The following is an 18,597-nucleotide window of genomic DNA, read 5'->3' on the forward strand; positions in this document are numbered from 1 at the left end:
TGCTCTAACTTCATGGACGGAGGCTGCCAGGCTTAACCGCTGCCGTGTTTTGTTATCCCTTGAAACACTAGGTTTTTCATCTAAGAAACTTCCGTGAGCCACCTCTCCAAGCAAAGTGACCCAAACTGTCCTGAAAGGTTCCGCCTGACCTGGCAGAACTCTAGCTTGGCCAGCAGCGCTGAGCGTTTCTGAGGGAGGTGCTCACCCTCTCTGAACGCCACCGCCCCATCTGAGAATGGAAAGGCAAAGGTATGGGGTGGCTTTTTGGGACTCTAGCACGAAAAGGTCGCCCCACCCCTCTGCCTTTTGCCCAGAACACCCCCACGCCAGAGGGAGGAAACCTGCGATCAACGGATTAAGGGCTGAGGTGGGCTTTTGCCCCTCGCATAAACGCCCTTCCCTTTCCCTCTCCCTTCCAGTCTCTTCCATCTGGCAGAGGAGTCCGGCTCCCTAAATCTTCTTTCTGTTGGTTAGTTTCCATGGCAGTTATTGTCTGTGTGTGTGAGCGAGTCTGCCCCTCACCCTCTCCCCTTCCAGAGCGGGCCCTCGCAGCGGAGGCGCGGCAGCCGGGGAGGCAGGCAGAGGCGCCAGGGCTCTGGCCGGTGGGCTCGGGTCCTCTTGGTGGGGCGGTGGGGGGTGGGGGGTGGGGTCAGGCCTTCTGGAGCTCAGGGACCCCCGAGCTCCTGTGCATTCGGGGTGGGGCCCTTGGCAGACAGCCCTGGCTGGACCTCGGTTCATCGGCCAGAAACAGCAGCTGTGGACTTGACAATTGCGGAGGAAGCCCTCAGGACTCTGGGGCTTCAGCCCGCGCCTGGAAGGAGCCTCGGAGCCAACCCCTGCCCGGCTCTCTGCCACCCCCTCCCCTGCTTTCCCTTTGGCAGATGATCACCTGATATCCTTTATTCTCTGGTCAGGTAAGTTCTATTTCAATCTGTCTACACGGACTGTGGTCTTGGCATTCCCAGTGGCTGCTGCGGGCGGGGGGTGGGGTTGGGGGGGTGAGGGGGCAGGCTGTGGTGCTAATGGGAGGAGGGCTGCTCCACCCACACGGGCCGGCGGGCGGGAGATGGGGACAGGCGAGGGTCTCAAAGTACCTTTCTTGCTCAGCTGGGCCTCTCCGGCTTTGAAGTTAAGGGCTCCTTCCCAGCTGGTTTTAACCCAGATGATTACATTCAGAGATCAGCGTCTGGGGCACGACAGACTGACGTACAGCCAATATCCAGACTTCTGGCTTCTGGTCTGGATTAGGTTCAGCATATTCGATTATCAACCACGTACAAGTTGTTGTGCTTGGCTCCAAAGGAGCTGCAACCATGACCTGCCACGGGGCTCCTGCTTTTAAATGCTCACCATCTGGTGAAAAAGAGGGAACACCTACACAGACAGGTATGCGGACCTCGGGATCAGATAAGCTGAGCTCAATACCCTATTCTGACTATGTGACCTTGGCCAAGTCCCGTAAACCCTCAAGTCTCAGTATCCTCATCTGTAAAATGTGGATAATAATAGTGCCTTACAGGCTAAATGACACACACACACGCCATCAAAAAACTTAGGTCAGTCCATGACCTGTCATGATCACCATAGGCTTGTTAACTATTACTATTACTATTACTTAAATTATAGAAAATGTGTAAAGAATTCGATGTCGCCCTTTGAATACCGATGGTGATGGTTATTAACATATAACATGGTGATGGTTATTAACATTAACAGTTGTTAAGTGGTAACACAGTGGCACTTCCAGAAAGTTCTATGGAAACAGGGGAGAGCCTACTCTCACCTGCAGGGATAGTTCCAGGCTCCTGGAGAAGGTGGGATTGAGACTGAGCACTTAAGAATGAATACGGTTTCGGCATGCAGGAAGGAGTGTATCCAGCTGAGGTGTGGAGAAGGGAAAAGAGAGGCCTCTTGGCCACCAGCTCAGAAAGAGCTTGGCTGGGGCCCAGGCACTGAGCCTGGCCAGAGGCTGGGCTGCACTTCAGGCTCCCTAGCAATTTGAGGACAAGGGCCAAATATGGGGTGTGACACTGTGAATACTGGAGTAGCCTAGCTAGCACTGGGAGGAGGGGGAGTGTGACACCTGAAAGAGACCCAGGCTGGGAGCCTGAGACCAGGGTGCGGGTCCTGGCCGAGCTCCCAGTTGAACTAGGGGCTCTGAGGCTAACCTCTTCTCTTGCTCCGGGTTTGTTACTCACCTATGAAGTGGAACGATTGCAACTTGATTTACCTGACGATTTTACTATCATTATTAACCACGGCATAGGAGTATGCCGTTGTAAATCAGTATGTAAAACGCAAAGAACTATTCTTCAAGATAAAGGAAAATTAAGTGTATCATCTGCTCAGCTCTGGGGGAAACGCAAAGGACGAAATCATCTAACAAGGAGGCTTAAGAAAATCATCTAGTACAATGCCTGACTCATAATAGTAGTTGAATGATCGCTTTCATAATTGATGGATTGGTTGACTCATTCATTGATTCATTTCATGTTCTTGGAGTACCTACTGCAGGCTTGGTGATGGGAAAGAGGGGTGAATAAGACAGGCATGGGTCCTGCCCTGAAATGCTTACAAGCGGCTCACGGAACTGGCAGTCTGAGGGTGTCCTGTGCTCCACGAGCAGTTTCCATCCCCCTGGCTGCAGTCCGGCTTCTTACTGTTGTTAGACATTTATTTTTAGTTGATTTTAAGCTCCGGAGACACACCACCCCTATGGGTCTTCAGAACACCTCCTCTCTGCCCTCTACTGGCGGGGAGTTGTAAGGGCTTTGCGGTAAACAGCTCAATATTCATTACTCATAAATACCAAGCATTCCCTCTGCCTTTCATCACCCCTGAGATGAACTGAAGTGCCTTAATATTTAAAAAGGAAATGAATTTGTAATTAGCACCTTAACATTATATCAGAGCCATTCCAGAGGTTTTCTATTTAAATGCAAATTGAACCTTTCTGAAGAAAAGCTAATAAGTGATGAAAATAGATAGTAGGAGAGGAGGAAGCAGGAGGGAGGAGGGAGGGGGAGCACATGTGGAGTTGCTACTGTTGTCGCTGCCTGTCGTTCACACTCCTCTGATGCAAAGACCAGGCTCGGGGAGCCAGAAGAGGGGCCTAGGTACCTAAAATCTGAGCCTCAATTTCCCCTATCTGTTTAGGGAAAGGGTGTGGGGGGGGGGATCTCCAAACCAGCAGCCATTTGGGTGGGCCCTTACTAGGCTGCTGGAGGTCATCTCAGCATCACGGTGGCCTGGAGAGGATATGGGCTTTGGTGTCAGCCAAACTGGGGTTTGAATCAGGATTCTCTTCTGAGTAGCTATGACAGCTCCGGCAATTTCCTAATCTCTCAGAGCCTCCCTGCTCCCACAAAGTAAGTCACTATCAATGCTTTGTGCCTCTCAAGATTGCTGTAAAGATATAGGATAAGCAGGAAAAAAACGTGCCTGGTATACAGTTGGTGCCTAACAAATGTTGGGTTCCTTCCATTGTCTCAAGAAATTGCTGTACCAATTCAACCTATCAAGGTAGGTAAGAAAAGAAAAAAGGTGGTATCCTTCTTTCCCTTAAAATAACCTGGGTGGGAGGTGGGGGAACAGAAACATTTTCTGTAAAGGGGCAGATAGTAAATATTTGGCGCTTTGTGGGCCATATGCTCTCTCTGTAGCAATGACTCCCCTCCGCTGTCGTAGCGGGAAAGCAGCCACAGGCAACACGTAAGTGAATGAGCGTGGCTGTGTTCCAATATAACTTTATTTAAAGACACTGAAATGTGAATTTCATACAATTTTTTCACCCATCACAAAATATTTTTCTTTGGATTTTTTTTCCCCCAAACATTGAAAAATGTAAAAACCCTTCTGAGATCAGGAGCCGCAGGTGGCAGGCTGGGTTTGGCCTGCAAGTAATCGCTTGCTGACCCCTCCCCTAAGATGTGACAAGACCTTCACGCCAGGGATTTGGGTGGAGTCTGTACCAAGGAGCCTCTTGGAGCATAATTCCGGAGGCTAGGAGCACAGGGGAGGGATGTCATCCGAGGAAGCAAATAGCCCTTTCTGGGCCCGGACCACCAAGGACAAAAGGACACCCAGCATCCCTGGTGGTGGCCTCTGCTGGGGAGCCAGCCACTAGGTCAGGGAGTGAGTACAGGTGTCCTTCTGCTTTTTCTTAGTGATGTCCAGGGAAGAACTAATGGCCCTTGGATGCTGAGCAAGGAGACATAGTTCTGCAGTGACAAGCCCTCGCCCAGCCCCGGGAGGAGAGGGAGTGTTAGCTGGAAGGAGATCCAGGCTAGGAGCCTGAGACCAGGGTTCCAGAAGGGCGCTCAAGGGTGCAGACCCTGCTGCTGTCTCCTCAGCCGGGGGCTCAGTGCAGGCTCCCTGGGCTCCTCAGCCCACCTGGGAGCTCCTGCTGCTGAGGACGGGCAGACCCTCTGATTCAGCCAGGCTTAGCCTGTTTCTCCCCTTTCCTGGGCGCTCTGACATCTGTTCTTAAACAGGAACCCAGAGCGCCTGTGTAGCTAGCCTGTCCTGCCTTCCTGCCTGGTCTCTGTCTCTAGCACAGAGGGAACACAGGTCACGGCGCCAGATGGCAACCTCAGGGCTGCGGCAGATTGCCAGCCTTCCCCGGGGGAGGAGGAGTTAATGTTGGGCACTGCATGATGCCTGTTCTCTGGTCCCCACCCCTCCTCTGGAACCAGCTTCTGCCCAGGCCCTTCTCCAGAGCCTCTGGGGAGGAGGGCATGTGTGCGAGCACATGAAGGTGGGGAAGGGGTGAGGTGAGACGGTGCTGGAGTGAGAGATGCTCTGTACCTCAGTGGAGGCCCGGATCACAGTGGACCAGGGGACTGGCCCCTCTTTCGGGCAGCACAGAAGGAGGCCCCAGGGCCTGGCTAGAAGGCAGAGGCTAAAGAGGGGCTGGGACTCCCATTCCTGGCTCTCTGGCGTCATCACAAAATGGTCCACCCCATGGAGCCCCATCAGCCTCTTCCCAGCCCTGGAAGGGCCCAGAGCCTTGGACCCCACAGGACATCGGGCTCAGAAAAAAGAAAAAAATGGGGCGTCAGCAGGGGGACAAGGAAGGAGAGCCGGAGCCAGGAGAAACCCTCCTCCCAGCTTAAGCAGCAGTGGCCAAAGAGAAGCCCAGGAATGTTCCTTATCAGGTGAGCAGTATCCATCTGGAAATGAGGGGAACCTCTAGGGAGTGGCCCCTGTCTCTCCTGGGAGATGAGACAACAGCCTCACAGCCTGAGCTCCTGTCCTCCAGATGAGAGAGTCTTGCCAGGATGAGGGACCCCAGCAGGAGGTGAGCAGGAGAGCCTTTGTTTAGCCTTCTGTTGGCAGAAGGCTCTACCTCTGGGCCTGCAGAGCTCTATGGGCCTGGGGTGAGTCCCCGCCCTGCTCACTCAGAGCCTGTCAGCAGGGGAGCCAGCCGCCCCCCCCCGCCCCGCACCTCGCCCCCCCCCCCCAGCACACACACATGCGCCATCCGTGACAGGCAGGCTGGCCCATCTGCCAATCAATTTTCCTCGCCGATTTCCTAACTGGAGCAGCGGGGCTGGTGTGTAAATCATTCAGAGCCCTCTCCCAGCTCTGCCAGGACGTGGAGCTCTTTTTAATTAAGAAGAATGGAGGGCGCTGCTGGCTCTGGAAATGGCGATATTAGCTTACTAATGGACATTTAAAGAGCCGTGTTCGTGTTCGAGTGGTGGTCTGCTGCTGCCTTCCCCAGCCCGCCGCCTCTGCTCCTCCACAGAGCTGCCCAGGCTGCCGCGAAGGCTCTGCTATCCTCTGCAGGAGACAGGTTAGCCTATGAGCCCCCCCACCCCACACATCCCCACCCTCCTCCCCACCACGGCCCCAGGACCTAGCCCGGCTCCCACCAGGTGATCTGGGACAAACAGGCTCAATTTTGCATTTAAGGAAGGGCCAGAATCAGGACGACTTGACATGAGCCCTTGAGTCCTCTGCCTCCTGTCCGGGCACCCTGGTTCCCCAGTGATGTCAGGACCCAAGAGGAGGCGTGGTTAGGCTTCCAGGTGGGTACCCAAGGCCCACGAGGAGCCAGCCCGGCCGCACTTGCTGCAGCTGTTGGAAATGGGGGTGGTGGCAGCAACAGGGCCAGGTTCTCAATGAGTCCCTTCGGATCACTGGACTTTGGGCAGCTGGCAAGGCCTCTGAGAGTCGATGGAGCCAGACCCCTGCGTTTGTGCCACCTGGAAGAACGTGAGGAACCTGCTACTTTGTCACTTTGGTGACATGCTTCTTTCTTCCGGGCTTCCCACCCTGGATACCCCTAGGAGTAAAGAACGCTCCCGCTGGGAGAGACCTCAAGCCAGTGTGTTCTTCCTCTCTCTCCCTTATTTTACAGACACCAGAATGGACACAACTGGTCCAGGGGTGCACAGCCCCATTCTGACAACACGTGGCTGGAACAGAGGTCTCCTGACTCTCGGGCCTGTGTCTTTCCTATTTCCAGTATTTCCCCGGGGAAGGTGACACCACGGCCTCGCAGCTCACCTCAGGCTGGTGTTTTCATTTTCTGACACTCTTGGGCAGGAAGTTCTTCCTTGTTTCCAACCCAGATGCTCAGGCTTTGTTCTAAGCCCCATTTCCTCCTACAGTCTCTTCTGTCAGCACAGGGAAGGAGCCACGGTCTCTCACAGAAGGTCTCGCTTGCTGGCTGCTGTCGCTCTCATCTCTATGCACTAAACAGCAGACAAAGGGGCAGCTTCCCGACTCTTGTAAATAGTGTAGCTCCTGAATCTGAAAACCAAAATGACCTCTTCCCGCACCCCAACATCCCATACCTGAGACTCGCTCTCCAGCAGACACCCCTTAACGGACACCGCTAAGTTCCTCCAGGCCCTAGGTCTGTGCTCTGCTCTGGGGGAGGAGGGGGCAGGGCGGGTGGCTGAAGGCATGGGGCTAGTTCTCCTGTCTAGTCAAGACTGTGGGGTGCGTAGGGCGCCATCCAGCAGGCCTCCAGACTGCCAGTCCCAAGGGGCATGCTTCTGCCTGCTGGCACCGGCATCTCACCATCTCCCACCGAGTCCTCCGGAGCCCTGAATCCTTCTTCTGGGCTGGTGTTGGGACTGACTGGGCAGGAGGAGGCCCCATGAGGCTTTTCCATGCTGGGGAGGATTGTACCTCCCCCTGGATCCGCTCGCAGCCTCAGCCCTGCCTGGAGGAGCTCTCCACACTCCCACCCCCGAATATGGCCACGGGCCTGCCGAGGAAGGAGAGGTGATTCTCTACAGGAAGGGCCCCGGCCGGTCTCCAGATCAGGCCCATGAGGCAGTGGAGGAGATTTCAGTGTGCTAGGAGGGAAGAAGCCCTACCAGAGACGCAGGCGCAGACATGACTGGGCACAAGAGAGTGTGAGCCCTGCTAAGGGGTCTACTCTGTGAAACGGGCACCTGCTGTTTGGGCACACTGGCCTGGATGCCCAGAAAGTCAGGGTGCGGGGACTTGCCATCACACAGAGAGGAACGATGTACCTCCTACGTGCCCAGGATCTCTGCCTGGCATCTGGTTCCTCCCATACCTCTAGAAAATGGGTTTTCTTTTCTTTTCTTTCTTTTTTTTTAAGGATTTTATTTATTTATTTATTTGTCAGAGAGAGAGAGGGAGCATGAGCAGGGGGAGTGACTTTTTCTAGAGCTGAGCACCCCCTTGACAAGGCTGGTGCAGAAATATCACGGTAAGAAAGACTCCGCAGAACCAAAGAGAGAATTTATTGTCAGAGGCTCTCATCAACTTTCCTTCCTCCGCTTCCCCACTGTCCTGTGCCACCTTGTAACCAAGGCAGAAAGTCAAACACTTCTTAAGAGAGAAGAAAAAGTGGACCTGATGCAGTGCGAGGTGTCAGAGCGAGAAGGGTTCAGGTCTGACCGGAGGAAGAAGGTGCTGAGAGGGAAAGTGGCCTCACTCTAGAGCAGGATGCGGAGGCATCAAAGGGGTCACCAGACTCCCTGCCTCTGCTTGGCACGCCTTCAGGCCCCAGCTTGGTGCGCTCTGCCCAGGCATGGAAACACACCCGTGACTCAGGGAATCTTAAGTGGCGGTTGCTAGGTTACAAGTTTCCTCAATGTGCACTCAATGTAAGGATTAAAGGATGTCACCTGGCTGGGAGGAAGAGCCATGGGGGAAGGAGTGGGGGAGATGGAGAGAAGCCAATATTTCCAGAACAAGCAATTAGGCCATGGTCTGAAAGGCATCCCGTTCTTAGTACTTTTCCGAGGGTCTGAGTCCCTAGATCTCGTGGTCCTCACAGAGGGTGGTGCTAGCAAAACATGAGCGTTAGGCTCGGATGGGGCGTCTTCTGGGGCTGGTGTCCAGTCCTTTCCCGGTGATGCTGCCCAGCACACAGTCCGGCAATGGGGGGACAGAAGTCGCTGGAACCCTTTGGGGGCCTGGGCTCCTTCCTTTGCTGTAACTGGACAAAAAGCCGGAAGCCAGTTGTGAGTGGAAAAGCTCAGTGTCCTTAAGAATACACAAGATTTCATTTGTGATTTAACTGTTAAAGTGGAGGAGTGTTGGATTTGGAATTCACAAACCAGATCCACACTGGTCCAGGCCCTCAAGAGGCCACAAGTCCATTACTTTATGTCACAAAGTCTCAGACTCCCCATCTGTGAAAGTGCAGACTAACACCCTCCCGGGTCACCTTTCCCAGGGTTGTTTCAAAGATCATGAGAAAATGGGTATGTGAGGGTTTGGGTTAGCTGGATGAGTTTTGCAAACGCAAAGTAGTGTGGGACTCTGCTGCCCCGCGGGCTGGGTGGGGGCACAAGGAGCCTCGCCTCACTGCTTTGGTAAAAGGCTCAGTAAGTGGGCACCTGGGTGGCTCAGTCGGTTAAGCGGCTGCCTTTGGCTTGGGTCATGATCCCAGAGTCCTGGGATCAGGCCCTGCAGCAGGCTCCCTGCTTAGTGGGGAGCCTGCTTCTCCTCCTCCCTCTGCCTAGTTGTGTTCTCTCTCCATCTCTCTAATGAATAAATAAAATCTTTTAAAAAAAAAGGCTCAGTAAGCAAGGGAGGCCTGGGTGCACAGTGGATTAAGCATCGACTCTTGATTTCAGCTCAGGTCATGATCTTGGCTTAGGTCATGATCTCTGGGTTGTGACCTGGAGCCCCAAGTCAGGCTCCATGCTCAGTGGGGAGCCTGCTGGAGCTTCTCTTTCCCTCCCCTTGCTCACGGTCTCTCTCTACCCCTCTCTAAAGTAAATAAATGTTTTTATTTTCATTTTTTTTAAAGGCTCAGTGGGTAAAAGAAACTGAACACCCACCCCCACAAGCCCCTTTGAGGAAGTCCTAAGGGCTTTCAGTCTTCCTGATCAGCCTGTGCTGGTTTTGTGAAGACAGCTCAAGTCAGGGGTTGAGAGTCTATTCCCTGGTCCCCCCGGGGAGATTGTGATCCCTAGGACAGAAGAGAAATATTTGGTGTTTCCTGTAAAACTTCATTAATTCAGACCACATTCTTTTGGAATTTATGAGTTCTTACTGAATAAAGAAAACAGAACACAACCTTCTTCTGAAGGTTCTAGAGGTGCTTACTGTGTAAGTACAGAGAATTCAAACCAAAAGAAACAGGGGAATTTCTAAGCCAAGAACTTAAGATATTAAGATAGGCCTACTGTGAGTCGTGAGTCTGTGAGTCTGTCTCTCACAGGAAGTCATTCCTGAGCAAGGGGCAAAATGTCTGTGTTTGTTCTCTGTCTGCCTCCTTCTGCATGTTGTTGACGATAGCTGGTAACAATGGTATTAATAGCGATTTACCAGGCCCTTGCTATGTGTCGGAAAATGGAACAGAGCCTTTTACAAACAATATCTCATTTAATCTTCACGAAAATCTGCAAGGATCCATCCATAGCATGGAATACTATGGATACTTCTATCAGAAATAAAAAGGAATAAACTATTGGCAAACATACAACAACCTGGCGAATTTCCACAGAATTATGCCAGGAGGGGTGTGGGTAGTCAATCCCAAAGGGTTGCCTGCTGTACCATCCTATTTATATAACATTCTTGAAATGACAAAATTATAGGAATGGAGAACAGATTAATAGTTGCCAGGGCCTGGAGAGCAAAGGGTGGGAGGGAAGTAGGTGTGGGTATAAAGGGGGAACAGAAAGAATCCTAGTGATGTGAAGGAAGTACCTTCCCTGATTAATTGCCGTAGCCTGGTTGTAATATTATTGTACTATAGGTTTTGCAAGATGTTACCATTGAGGGAAACTAGGTAAAGGGTGTTATTTCCTACTACTGCATGTAAATCTACAATTTATCTCCAAATAAAAAGATAAATTAAAATAATAGAAGGAAATTGGGTCTCGGAGTAGTTAAATAATTTCAGAGCCAGAATTCGAACCCACCTCTGTCAGACTCCCAAGCCTGAGTGTTTCAAGATAGTATTCAAGGGAACCAGGAAAAAGGAGGACCCCACAGGCTTTGCAGTCAGACCAGGGGGCCCACTGGTGTCTTGGGCACCTTTGTTACAAGGGGATTGCTATCCTGAAAAGGCTATGAGAGTGTGGCTTGAGAAAATTATTTGGCAAGCCCTGTGGATTGATGCTGAGTGGCAACATTGCATAACCAGGCCTCCCCTTCTCAAGGAGTGTGCAGAAGGCATGGGAGTGGGGGAGCCCCCCCTCCTCCGTGTTCCTCCATCTACTTCGGTGTCTCTGGTTACGTGTCCACGTGTGTGTGCTTTGTCAGTTACTGTTTCCCGACAGGAGAGGCTGGGGCGATGTGTAAGTCACACAGAGGTGTGCGGGTCAGTGGCCCCGCTCTGTTTGGGTGCACCTGCGTCAGGTCTGCACGTGTCACACCCACGGACCTTGTTTCTATGAGGTTAAACCACTTGATCCTGCCTCCCCCAACGCAAAGCTGACTACTGAGCCAGCCTGTCACGAACCGGGTCTGGGTGCTGTAGATAAACTGGGTAATTGGTCTCTCCGCCTCCTCATTCAAAACAAACACAAACCGCCCCCCCCCAACACACACACCACCACCAAGCTGGAGGGAGTCTGGTCCCTGAAATCTGGGTTCCTGGCTCCAGTGCCCCGCCCCTCTGACCCCGTAGACAAGGTGAGAGGCTCCCGCGGGGCCCTTTCCCTCCCCCGCGGGCGGGTGCTGCCAGCGCTTATGTAAAGAGGTCACGGCTTGCTCCGCCGCGGGGCGCACGCGGCCTCCTGCACAGGTGTGGCGGCTGCGGGTGGGGAGGTGGCGGAGCAGCCGGGCCGGCCTCCTCCCCGCGGGCGGCTCCGCTTCTCCTTCGCGCTGCTCATCCCTTCTCCTCGCCTGCATGTGTGACGGCGGCGTGCGCGCTGGGGAAGGACACCGCGCCCTCTTCCCGGCTCCCCGCCGCCCTGGGGCGGAGGGGCTCCCGGCTCCCCGTTTCCCCGCTCCCTGCTGATGCGCGGTCTGCGCCTCGCCGCCGCGCTCCTCGGGCCTGGCTGTGTAAGTGGCGCGGGGGCGTGGGCGGGAGGGCGCGGGCAGGGGGGCGGGGGCAGGGAGGCGGCGGCGCCCGGAGGTGTTAACTCCTCGCTCCGCTGGAAGGCAGCGGGGCGCCGCGAGCCCCCGAAAGCCCCCAGCCCCGCGCGCGTCCCTCGGGCGTCCGAGCCGCCGGTCCGGAGGGGCGGGGGACAGGGCGCTGCGGGGCGCTATGCCGCCGCGGGGTGGCGCCCTCGGCCGCCGCGTCCTCCCTTTAAAGTTGGCAAGGACCTGGGAGCCGGGAGCCCGCCGGGCCGGCGGCGCGAGGAGGCGAGGGCGCGGGGCCCCGACCGCCCTTGATTCGCCCCATCCCTCCCGCAGGGCCAGGCGCGGACGCCGCCGGACCGCGCAGTCTGGAGGGACTGTGAAGCGCTGGCCGGCGTCGGGGCCCTTGCCCGGGGTCGGGCGGGAGCCGGCGGACGGGAGCCAGATGGAGGCGGCGAGAGGGGGCGCGGAGTAACGGGCGGCCCCCCGGGCTCGCACCTCCCGCGGCGCCCTGGCTCTCCGCGGGCACAGGGGCGCGGCGGGCGGGGCCCCCGGGGCTGCGATGGAGGTGCCTAACGTCAAGGACTTCCAGTGGAAGCGCCTGGCGCCGCTGCCCAGCCGCCGGGTTTACTGCTCCCTGCTGGAGAGCGGGGGGCAGGTCTATGCCATCGGGGGATGTGACGACAACGGCATCCCCATGGACTGCTTTGAGGTCTACTCCCCCGAGGCCGACCAGTGGACCGCCCTGCCCCCCCTGCCCACAGCCCGGGCCGGGGTGGCCGCCATCGCCCTGGGGAAGCGGATCATGGTGATCGGGGGTGTGGGCACCAGTCAGCTGCCCCTGAAGGTCGTGGAGATGTACAACATCGATGAGGGCAAGTGGAAGAAGAGGAGCGTACTGCGCGAGGCCGCCATGGGCATTTCTGTCACGGCCAAAGGCGAGTGGGGCCAGGGCGGCGGGAGGGCAGAGAGGAGGGAGTGGGGGGCCACCGGGAGAGGGATGGAAACCAACAGTGAGTCAGGGGCCCGCTCTCACAGTCCTGATCCTATCTGATCCCTATAATAGACACTGAAACTGAAGACCCACTGGCCTTATTTTACAGATGGGAAAACAGGCTCAGCAGGTGAAGTGTCTAGTAATTCCACCAGGCTCCTCCCAGAGAGCTGGGCGGGCTGGCCAGAAGGGAGAGCGGAAGGGTTAGTGCTGTGTCCCTGCAGACGCCTTCGTTCTGCAGAACGTCAGAGCCTCTCACCCACACCACCTCATCCCCTGCCCGCTGCCTTTTAGGGGCGAACACCTCAGACACTTATCTGGGGCCCTGGGAACCTTCCCTGCCTCCTTGTACCATCCCCAGGCCCCACTAGTGGGGCTTTGAGGCCTGACTCCAGGGCCTTCCCCACTACCCTCAATCTCCCCCTCTGCCTCCTAATCTCAGAGAGGCTAATGAATGGGGACTAGAAAGTTCCTGAGGGTCATGCTCCTGCAGCATCCTGCCCAGGTTCACAGGTCTCGGGGCCAGCATGTGCTGATCAGGAGGTTATGTGATCTTCGTTTCACTTTCTCAAAACCCCTTCTTTCTTTCTCATTGGGTTTAGTACAGCCCTGAGCACAGAGGGGGCTCCAGAAGCTCTTTTGCTGAAACACGAAGGGTTTTTTGCTGCTGTTGCTGCTGTTGTTTTTTTAAAGGTTTATTTATTTGGCAGGGAAAGAGAGGGCACGAGTGGGAAGAGCAGCAGAGGAAGAAGCAGGCTCCCCGCGGAGAAGGGAGTCTGAGGCAGGGCTGGATCCCAGGACTCAATCCCAGGACCCTGAGCTGAAGGCAGACGCTTAACCGACTGAGCCACTCAGGTGCCCCAGTGCAAAGGGTTTTATGGGAAATGGCCCAACAGGAATTAGAAGGCCCCCAGTGCAGCTCAGATAGCCTTGGTGGGATGCAACCCTTCCTCCCCCTCGGGCAAAACCATCCCATTTACCCGTTGGGTCTACTGTAGATCAGGAATCAGTATTTCTTGAACACCTGCTCTGTCCCTTGCATAGTTCTAGGTCCCAGGGATGAAGGAGAGAGACCGAAGTCCTGGTCCCTACTTTCAGAAGTCCGGGTCTGACCAGTGAAGGTGACCAGTGAGAAACTCTAACCCAGAATCCCTCAGGGCAGTGGCCTGTGGGGCCTCCAGGAACCCTGGGTAGGAGGCCAGGAGACCTGGAGGCCTGTTGGTGGGGGGGGGGGGAAGAGAGGGAAAGGGTTTTCCTTGCCCTCCCTCCCCCGCCCCGGCCTGGAGAAGTGCTGCCGGGAGATTAAGAACTAACATTTATTGAGTCATTACCGTAGGTGCTTTATGTGTTTTAATGTGATCTTCACAGGCTGGGTGATGAGGTAAGGGCTGTGATTACCCTCATTCTGGAGGGAAGCCATGTGGGGCCCGAAGAGCTTAAATACCTTGCCCAAGGTCACAGGGCTAATGAGTGATGATGGAGTCTGTGCTTTTCACTGTGGCACTGACTGGGTTCAGCAGTGGGTCTGCTAAGCTTTCCTATGCCTGTGTGGCCAGCACTGAAACAAGTGCCGGGGCCACGGACGAACAAATTCTCTAACAATCTAGTGGAAGAAACAGATGACGATTATTTCGGTAACGAATGGTGAGTAGGGCAAAGCCGATGCCTTGGGAGGCACTGGTCTGGTGCTCACAGCCCAGCTCTGCCGTTGGGGGACACCCAAGTGCCCGTGAAGGGCTGAGTAGGAGCTGGCCCAGGGGTGGTGGTGGGGCACGGACCGAGGGTTCTCTGCTGGAGGTGTGTTTTCAGGTGACACAGGGATGGGCGAGGCAGAGCTCGTGTAAGGGAAACCCTCCCAATATTAGCAGGCCCAATCTCCTGACCCGAGGCTACGGTTGGGATTTTTTTTCCTTTTTCAATAAAACTGGAGGTAGTACTCAATAGAAGGAAATAGTACTCATCCCTGTAATTCCCTTGAAGAATAAAAGCCTCTTAGGGCCAGAAGCCGTGAAGACTGGCTACTGGGAGACAGAATCCCAGGCATGGGTGGGTCCCTGGGAAGGCGAGTGTCTTGTGGTGTGGGGGAGCAGGGGAAGCTGTGTCTCTGGTAGGCCTCAGGAGGCCCTGGAGGGAAGCCCCGGGAAACACGGACGCCTTGCTTATCCTCTCTGCTGCTGCGGCGTGTCAGGGAGGTGCCCCGAAAGCCTACCTGCGGCCAAGAGCACCAGAAAATGGGAGCGAACTCGCTTCTGCTCTGAGAGTACCCAGCTTACCGTCCTGGCAGGGTTCCTTAAAGGAGCTCGTCTTCTGTCCTCCAAAGCCTCCCCCTCATTCAGCCCTAACCCTGTCTCATCTAGTGCAGGATGCCTTCTGGAGCCCACAAGCCACCCAGTGTGTGAAGGAGGAAGGCACTCCCGGGTGAGGGGGACAGACAGAGAAAACCAGCAGCAGGCCAGTGTCCCACAAGGCCAACGACAGCAGGGCTGACCTCATTTCCAAAGGCTCCTGCTGAGTCTGGAGCATTCCAGTCTGGGAATGCCTAAGCAACAGTCCACTATTGGAAGGCATCAGAGGAATACCTCTCCTCTTTGGCATTCCCTCTGGCTGCCTAGAAGGGAGGAACATGGAGAGGACAAGACCTGCGAAGGGTTGTCCAGACCCCCACTCCATCACAGTCCACCCCGTGCAAGATTCAGCCAAGGGCCAGACACCAAGGACGACTAAGACATGCAAGCCTGATGCAGTTTCAGGAAGGCCCAGGCTCAACCCGGCAGGGACTTGTCATGGTTTCATCAGCCCCACTCAGGGAGGTTGCAGTGGTTGGGAACCTGACCTGACCTTAGTGCTGGTCTTCAAGGGGTTCATGGAGCCAGGTCTGGTAGGTGATTGCTGATGGGCCTGTCTCATCGTGCAGATAAGCTGAGCCAGGGGTATGTGTGTGGCCTTTCTCCTTAGACTACCGAGTGTACGCGGCCGGCGGGATGGGCCTGGACCTTCGTCCACACAACCACCTACAACACTATGACATGCTCAAGGACATGTGGGTGTCACTAGCACCCATGCCCACCCCGAGATATGCTGCCACCTCCTTCCTCCGAGGCTCCAAGATCTATGTGCTAGGTAAGGACAGGTTATCTGTCCCGCATCTGTCTTTCCTCTCCTGGGGTCTGTTCCCATAGGAAGCACTGCCAGACAGTGCACTCCCTGTATGGTTTGGTAACAGTCAAAAGGGGAAACCCAACCCTTGCCCTCAGATACTTACTGTGGCCCCCACCCCCACCTCAGGGGGACGACAGTCCAAGTATGCAGTCAACGCCTTTGAGGTCTTTGACATCGAGACTCGCTCCTGGACCAAGTTCCCCAACATTCCCAGCAAGCGGGCCTTCTCCAGCTTTGTGACCCTGGATGACCGCCTCTACAGCCTGGGGGGCCTGAGGCAGGGTCGGCTCTACCGGCAGCCCAAGTTCCTCCGGACCATGGACGTGTTCGACATGGAACAGGGTGAGCAGGGACCGGCCGCTTGCTGCCCACGACCCCTCTGGCTGACTCCCCGCACCTTGCCCCCATCCCATGCACCTGCCCAGGGCCGCCGACCTAGCAAGGGGAGCCTTTCAGAGGTCTGGACAGCCCTCACCATTCCAGGCTACTGTTGGGATCACTTTCCTCCACCTGGACAGGGCTCCTCTTGGCTGGCTGGTTATTTGTCTCCAAGACTTTCCCGTCTATTTTCTCTTCTTACGACATCCAGGCAGGGCCAGGGGAGGGAGGGCTTCTCCTGCTTTTTGCCAGTGCAGACCCAGAAGGATCCCCACCTTCACACTCGCTGCCTCTAGTTAGCGTTCTCTCCAGCTCAGAGCCCAGGAGAACAGAGATAGAATGAGGTGATTCATTGCAGGGGATTATGGTTCCTTGGACTGGAGCAAGCCTGGGTTTGAGAGGCAGGAGGCCACGAGCCCATCATTTCAAACAGCAGGAGGTGTAGTTTCTGCCTGGAGCACAAGGGTGGTTGGAGTAGACTTCGGCCTCGGGCATGAGCTCTGGGGACAAGGTGCTTATTTGGTGGGGGAGGTCAGCATCTAATTCTCTCTCAATTTATCTGCCACGATCCGTGGCCCGTAGGGGGCTGGCTGAAGATGGAACGCTCATTCTTCCTCAAGAAGCGGCGGGCAGACTTTGTGGCCGGCTCTCTGAGCGGACGGGTCATAGTGGCCGGAGGACTCGGTAAGGATGGCGCTTTCAGGCTGTTACTGCGGGTTGGGTGCTTGGTGGACACTGGGCGCTCTGCGTGAGCAGGAGAAGGTTCTGGCTGCTTCTTGCACACTGCCTGCCTACCACTTTAACCCAAATAATCCAAAACACGCCCTCCCACATATCCACAAACAGGTCCCCATGTGTTCTTTCCGTCCTCTCGCACAGGGGGAACTGAGGCCAAGACAGCATGCAGAACAGGCTGCCAACCTTGGAAAGCAGGCTTGCTGAGCACAGCTCCCTGGGGCCCTATCCAGGAACACCTGGGGACAAACGCGTGGCAGGGATTAGCCTGGTCCTCTTTCTCTGGCTCGCTCTACTCCCTGGATGTCCAGCTCCATCGTGGACTAGGAGAGCAACCTGATTAGACAGATTTTTGTAATGGGTTCAGGATTTTCTGGGTTACTCCTCGCAGAGACTAGAGGTATTTTGAAGGCAGGACCCCAGCCTCAACAGGGCAGAGAACCTCTAGGCACCCAGAGGTCATGCAGTGTGGACAGACTCCCACTTCGCCCGAGCATGAAAGGAGCTCAATGTGAGCCAGACCTCGGGGACAGCTGTTTAGTACAAGGCAAAAGAAAGGCAGCAGCAGTGTCTAGAGACTTCTGGTCAAAGCAGTGGGTGGAGATGAAAACAGGGAGAGAAGGCAGGCAGGGCGAAGAGGCTGTCGGACAAGAGCCAAGGCCCAGGGACTGAGGTCCGTTGGCTTCCACTTGTGGGTTCCAGACCGGGCCAGGGAGGTGGCGGCGCTGTGGGGCAGGGATCGGTGGCTGGTCTCCTTTGTGAGGTCCACTTCCCTTGGCACTTTCAGGGAACCAACCCACGGTCCTGGAGACGGCAGAGGCATTCCACCCGGGGAAGAACAAGTGGGAGGCGCTCCCCACCATGCCCACGCCCCGCTGCGCCTGCTCCAGCATTGTCATCAAGAACTGCCTCCTGGCCGTGGGGGGCGTCAGCCAGGGTCTGAGCGATGCTGTGGAAGCCCTGTGCGTCTCCGACTCCTAGCCGCCCCCCGGGCCTGGCGCCTCGGCTCCGGACCAGACCACTCCACTCTTGACGACAGACATGGTCTCATCAGAGCAGTTTGGGTAACTTCCCAGGATGCCAGCTCCTGTCCGCAACTAGGGGGGTCAGGCCCTAGGGGCTCTGGGGGACCTCCCTCCACCTCCAAACTGTACCGATCCCAGGAAACCGTTAGAAGACCCGCTGACTCCACCAGCCTCCAGCTGGAGCCCAGCCCAGCTCTGAGGAGGCTCCTCCCCTCCTGCTCGGGCAGAGGAAGGCCCAGGAATACCTGCTACCTCCCCTTCCTGTGAGTTCCGCCTCCCCTAGTGGCCAGGGCAGGAGGTGGGTGGGGCAGAAGACTGCGGCTATCACTGTCTTCTCCCCAGCTCTCTGCTAGTTTGAGGGTCTCTTGGGATGGAAAATGGTGAGGGGTTGCAAGGAATCCCAAACCCGTCTTCTCTCCCATGATTCGCACCCCTACCCCCTTTGGCGGTCAGCAGCGGGCCTGCCCTCGCCCTCATCTGCTCAGCGAGTTGGCTTTGGAGCAGCGGCCGCTGCGCTGGAAGGGAAGTCAGGTTCAAATGGCCCAGTCCAGGTCAGCAGCCTCGGCCAGGAAGATCCCAGGCCTCTTGGGTCCTTGATGGGAATGCGATGATGAGGAAGGAGCAGACACCCAGCCCAGGCTCTGCTTCCCGCTCCTCCCCTCACTCACCTTCTCCTTCCACCACCCCTCCCTGGCCTTTTAGTCCCCAACGTTCCTGCAGCGTTTCTGTACAAAACCTTCTTGTGTACACTGTGGCATCAAAATCCACGAAGTCTGGATTGACTACACCGGGGTTAACAGCAGCAGCACAATGATTAAAATTTATATTCCT

The 18,597-nt window shown here is 55.9% G+C and overlaps 1 protein-coding gene across 2 annotated transcripts; it reads left to right on the top strand.

Moving 5' to 3' along the window:
- Positions 1–12,037: 12,037 nt before the first annotated feature.
- On the top strand, positions 12,038–18,597 carry KLHDC8A (kelch domain containing 8A; the record flags this gene model as incomplete). Of its 2 annotated transcripts, XM_080824762.1 has the most annotated exons (5): positions 12,038–12,413; positions 15,425–15,589; positions 15,755–15,970; positions 16,589–16,690; positions 17,529–18,597. In XM_080824762.1, 5 exons carry the CDS (start codon positions 12,038–12,040, stop codon positions 17,720–17,722), a joined length of 1,053 nt encoding a protein of 350 aa, XP_080680888.1. In that variant the 3' UTR covers positions 17,723–18,597. The 2 variants fall into 2 exon arrangements, with proteins under 2 accessions (XP_080680888.1, XP_080680889.1); XM_080824763.1 differs by lacking the exon at positions 15,755–15,970 and having other exon boundaries at positions 17,529–18,591.

The sequence above is a fragment of the Martes martes genome (genome assembly GCF_963455335.1).
Source record: "Martes martes genome assembly, chromosome: 15".
In the NCBI taxonomy this organism is placed as follows: domain Eukaryota; kingdom Metazoa; phylum Chordata; class Mammalia; order Carnivora; family Mustelidae; genus Martes; species Martes martes.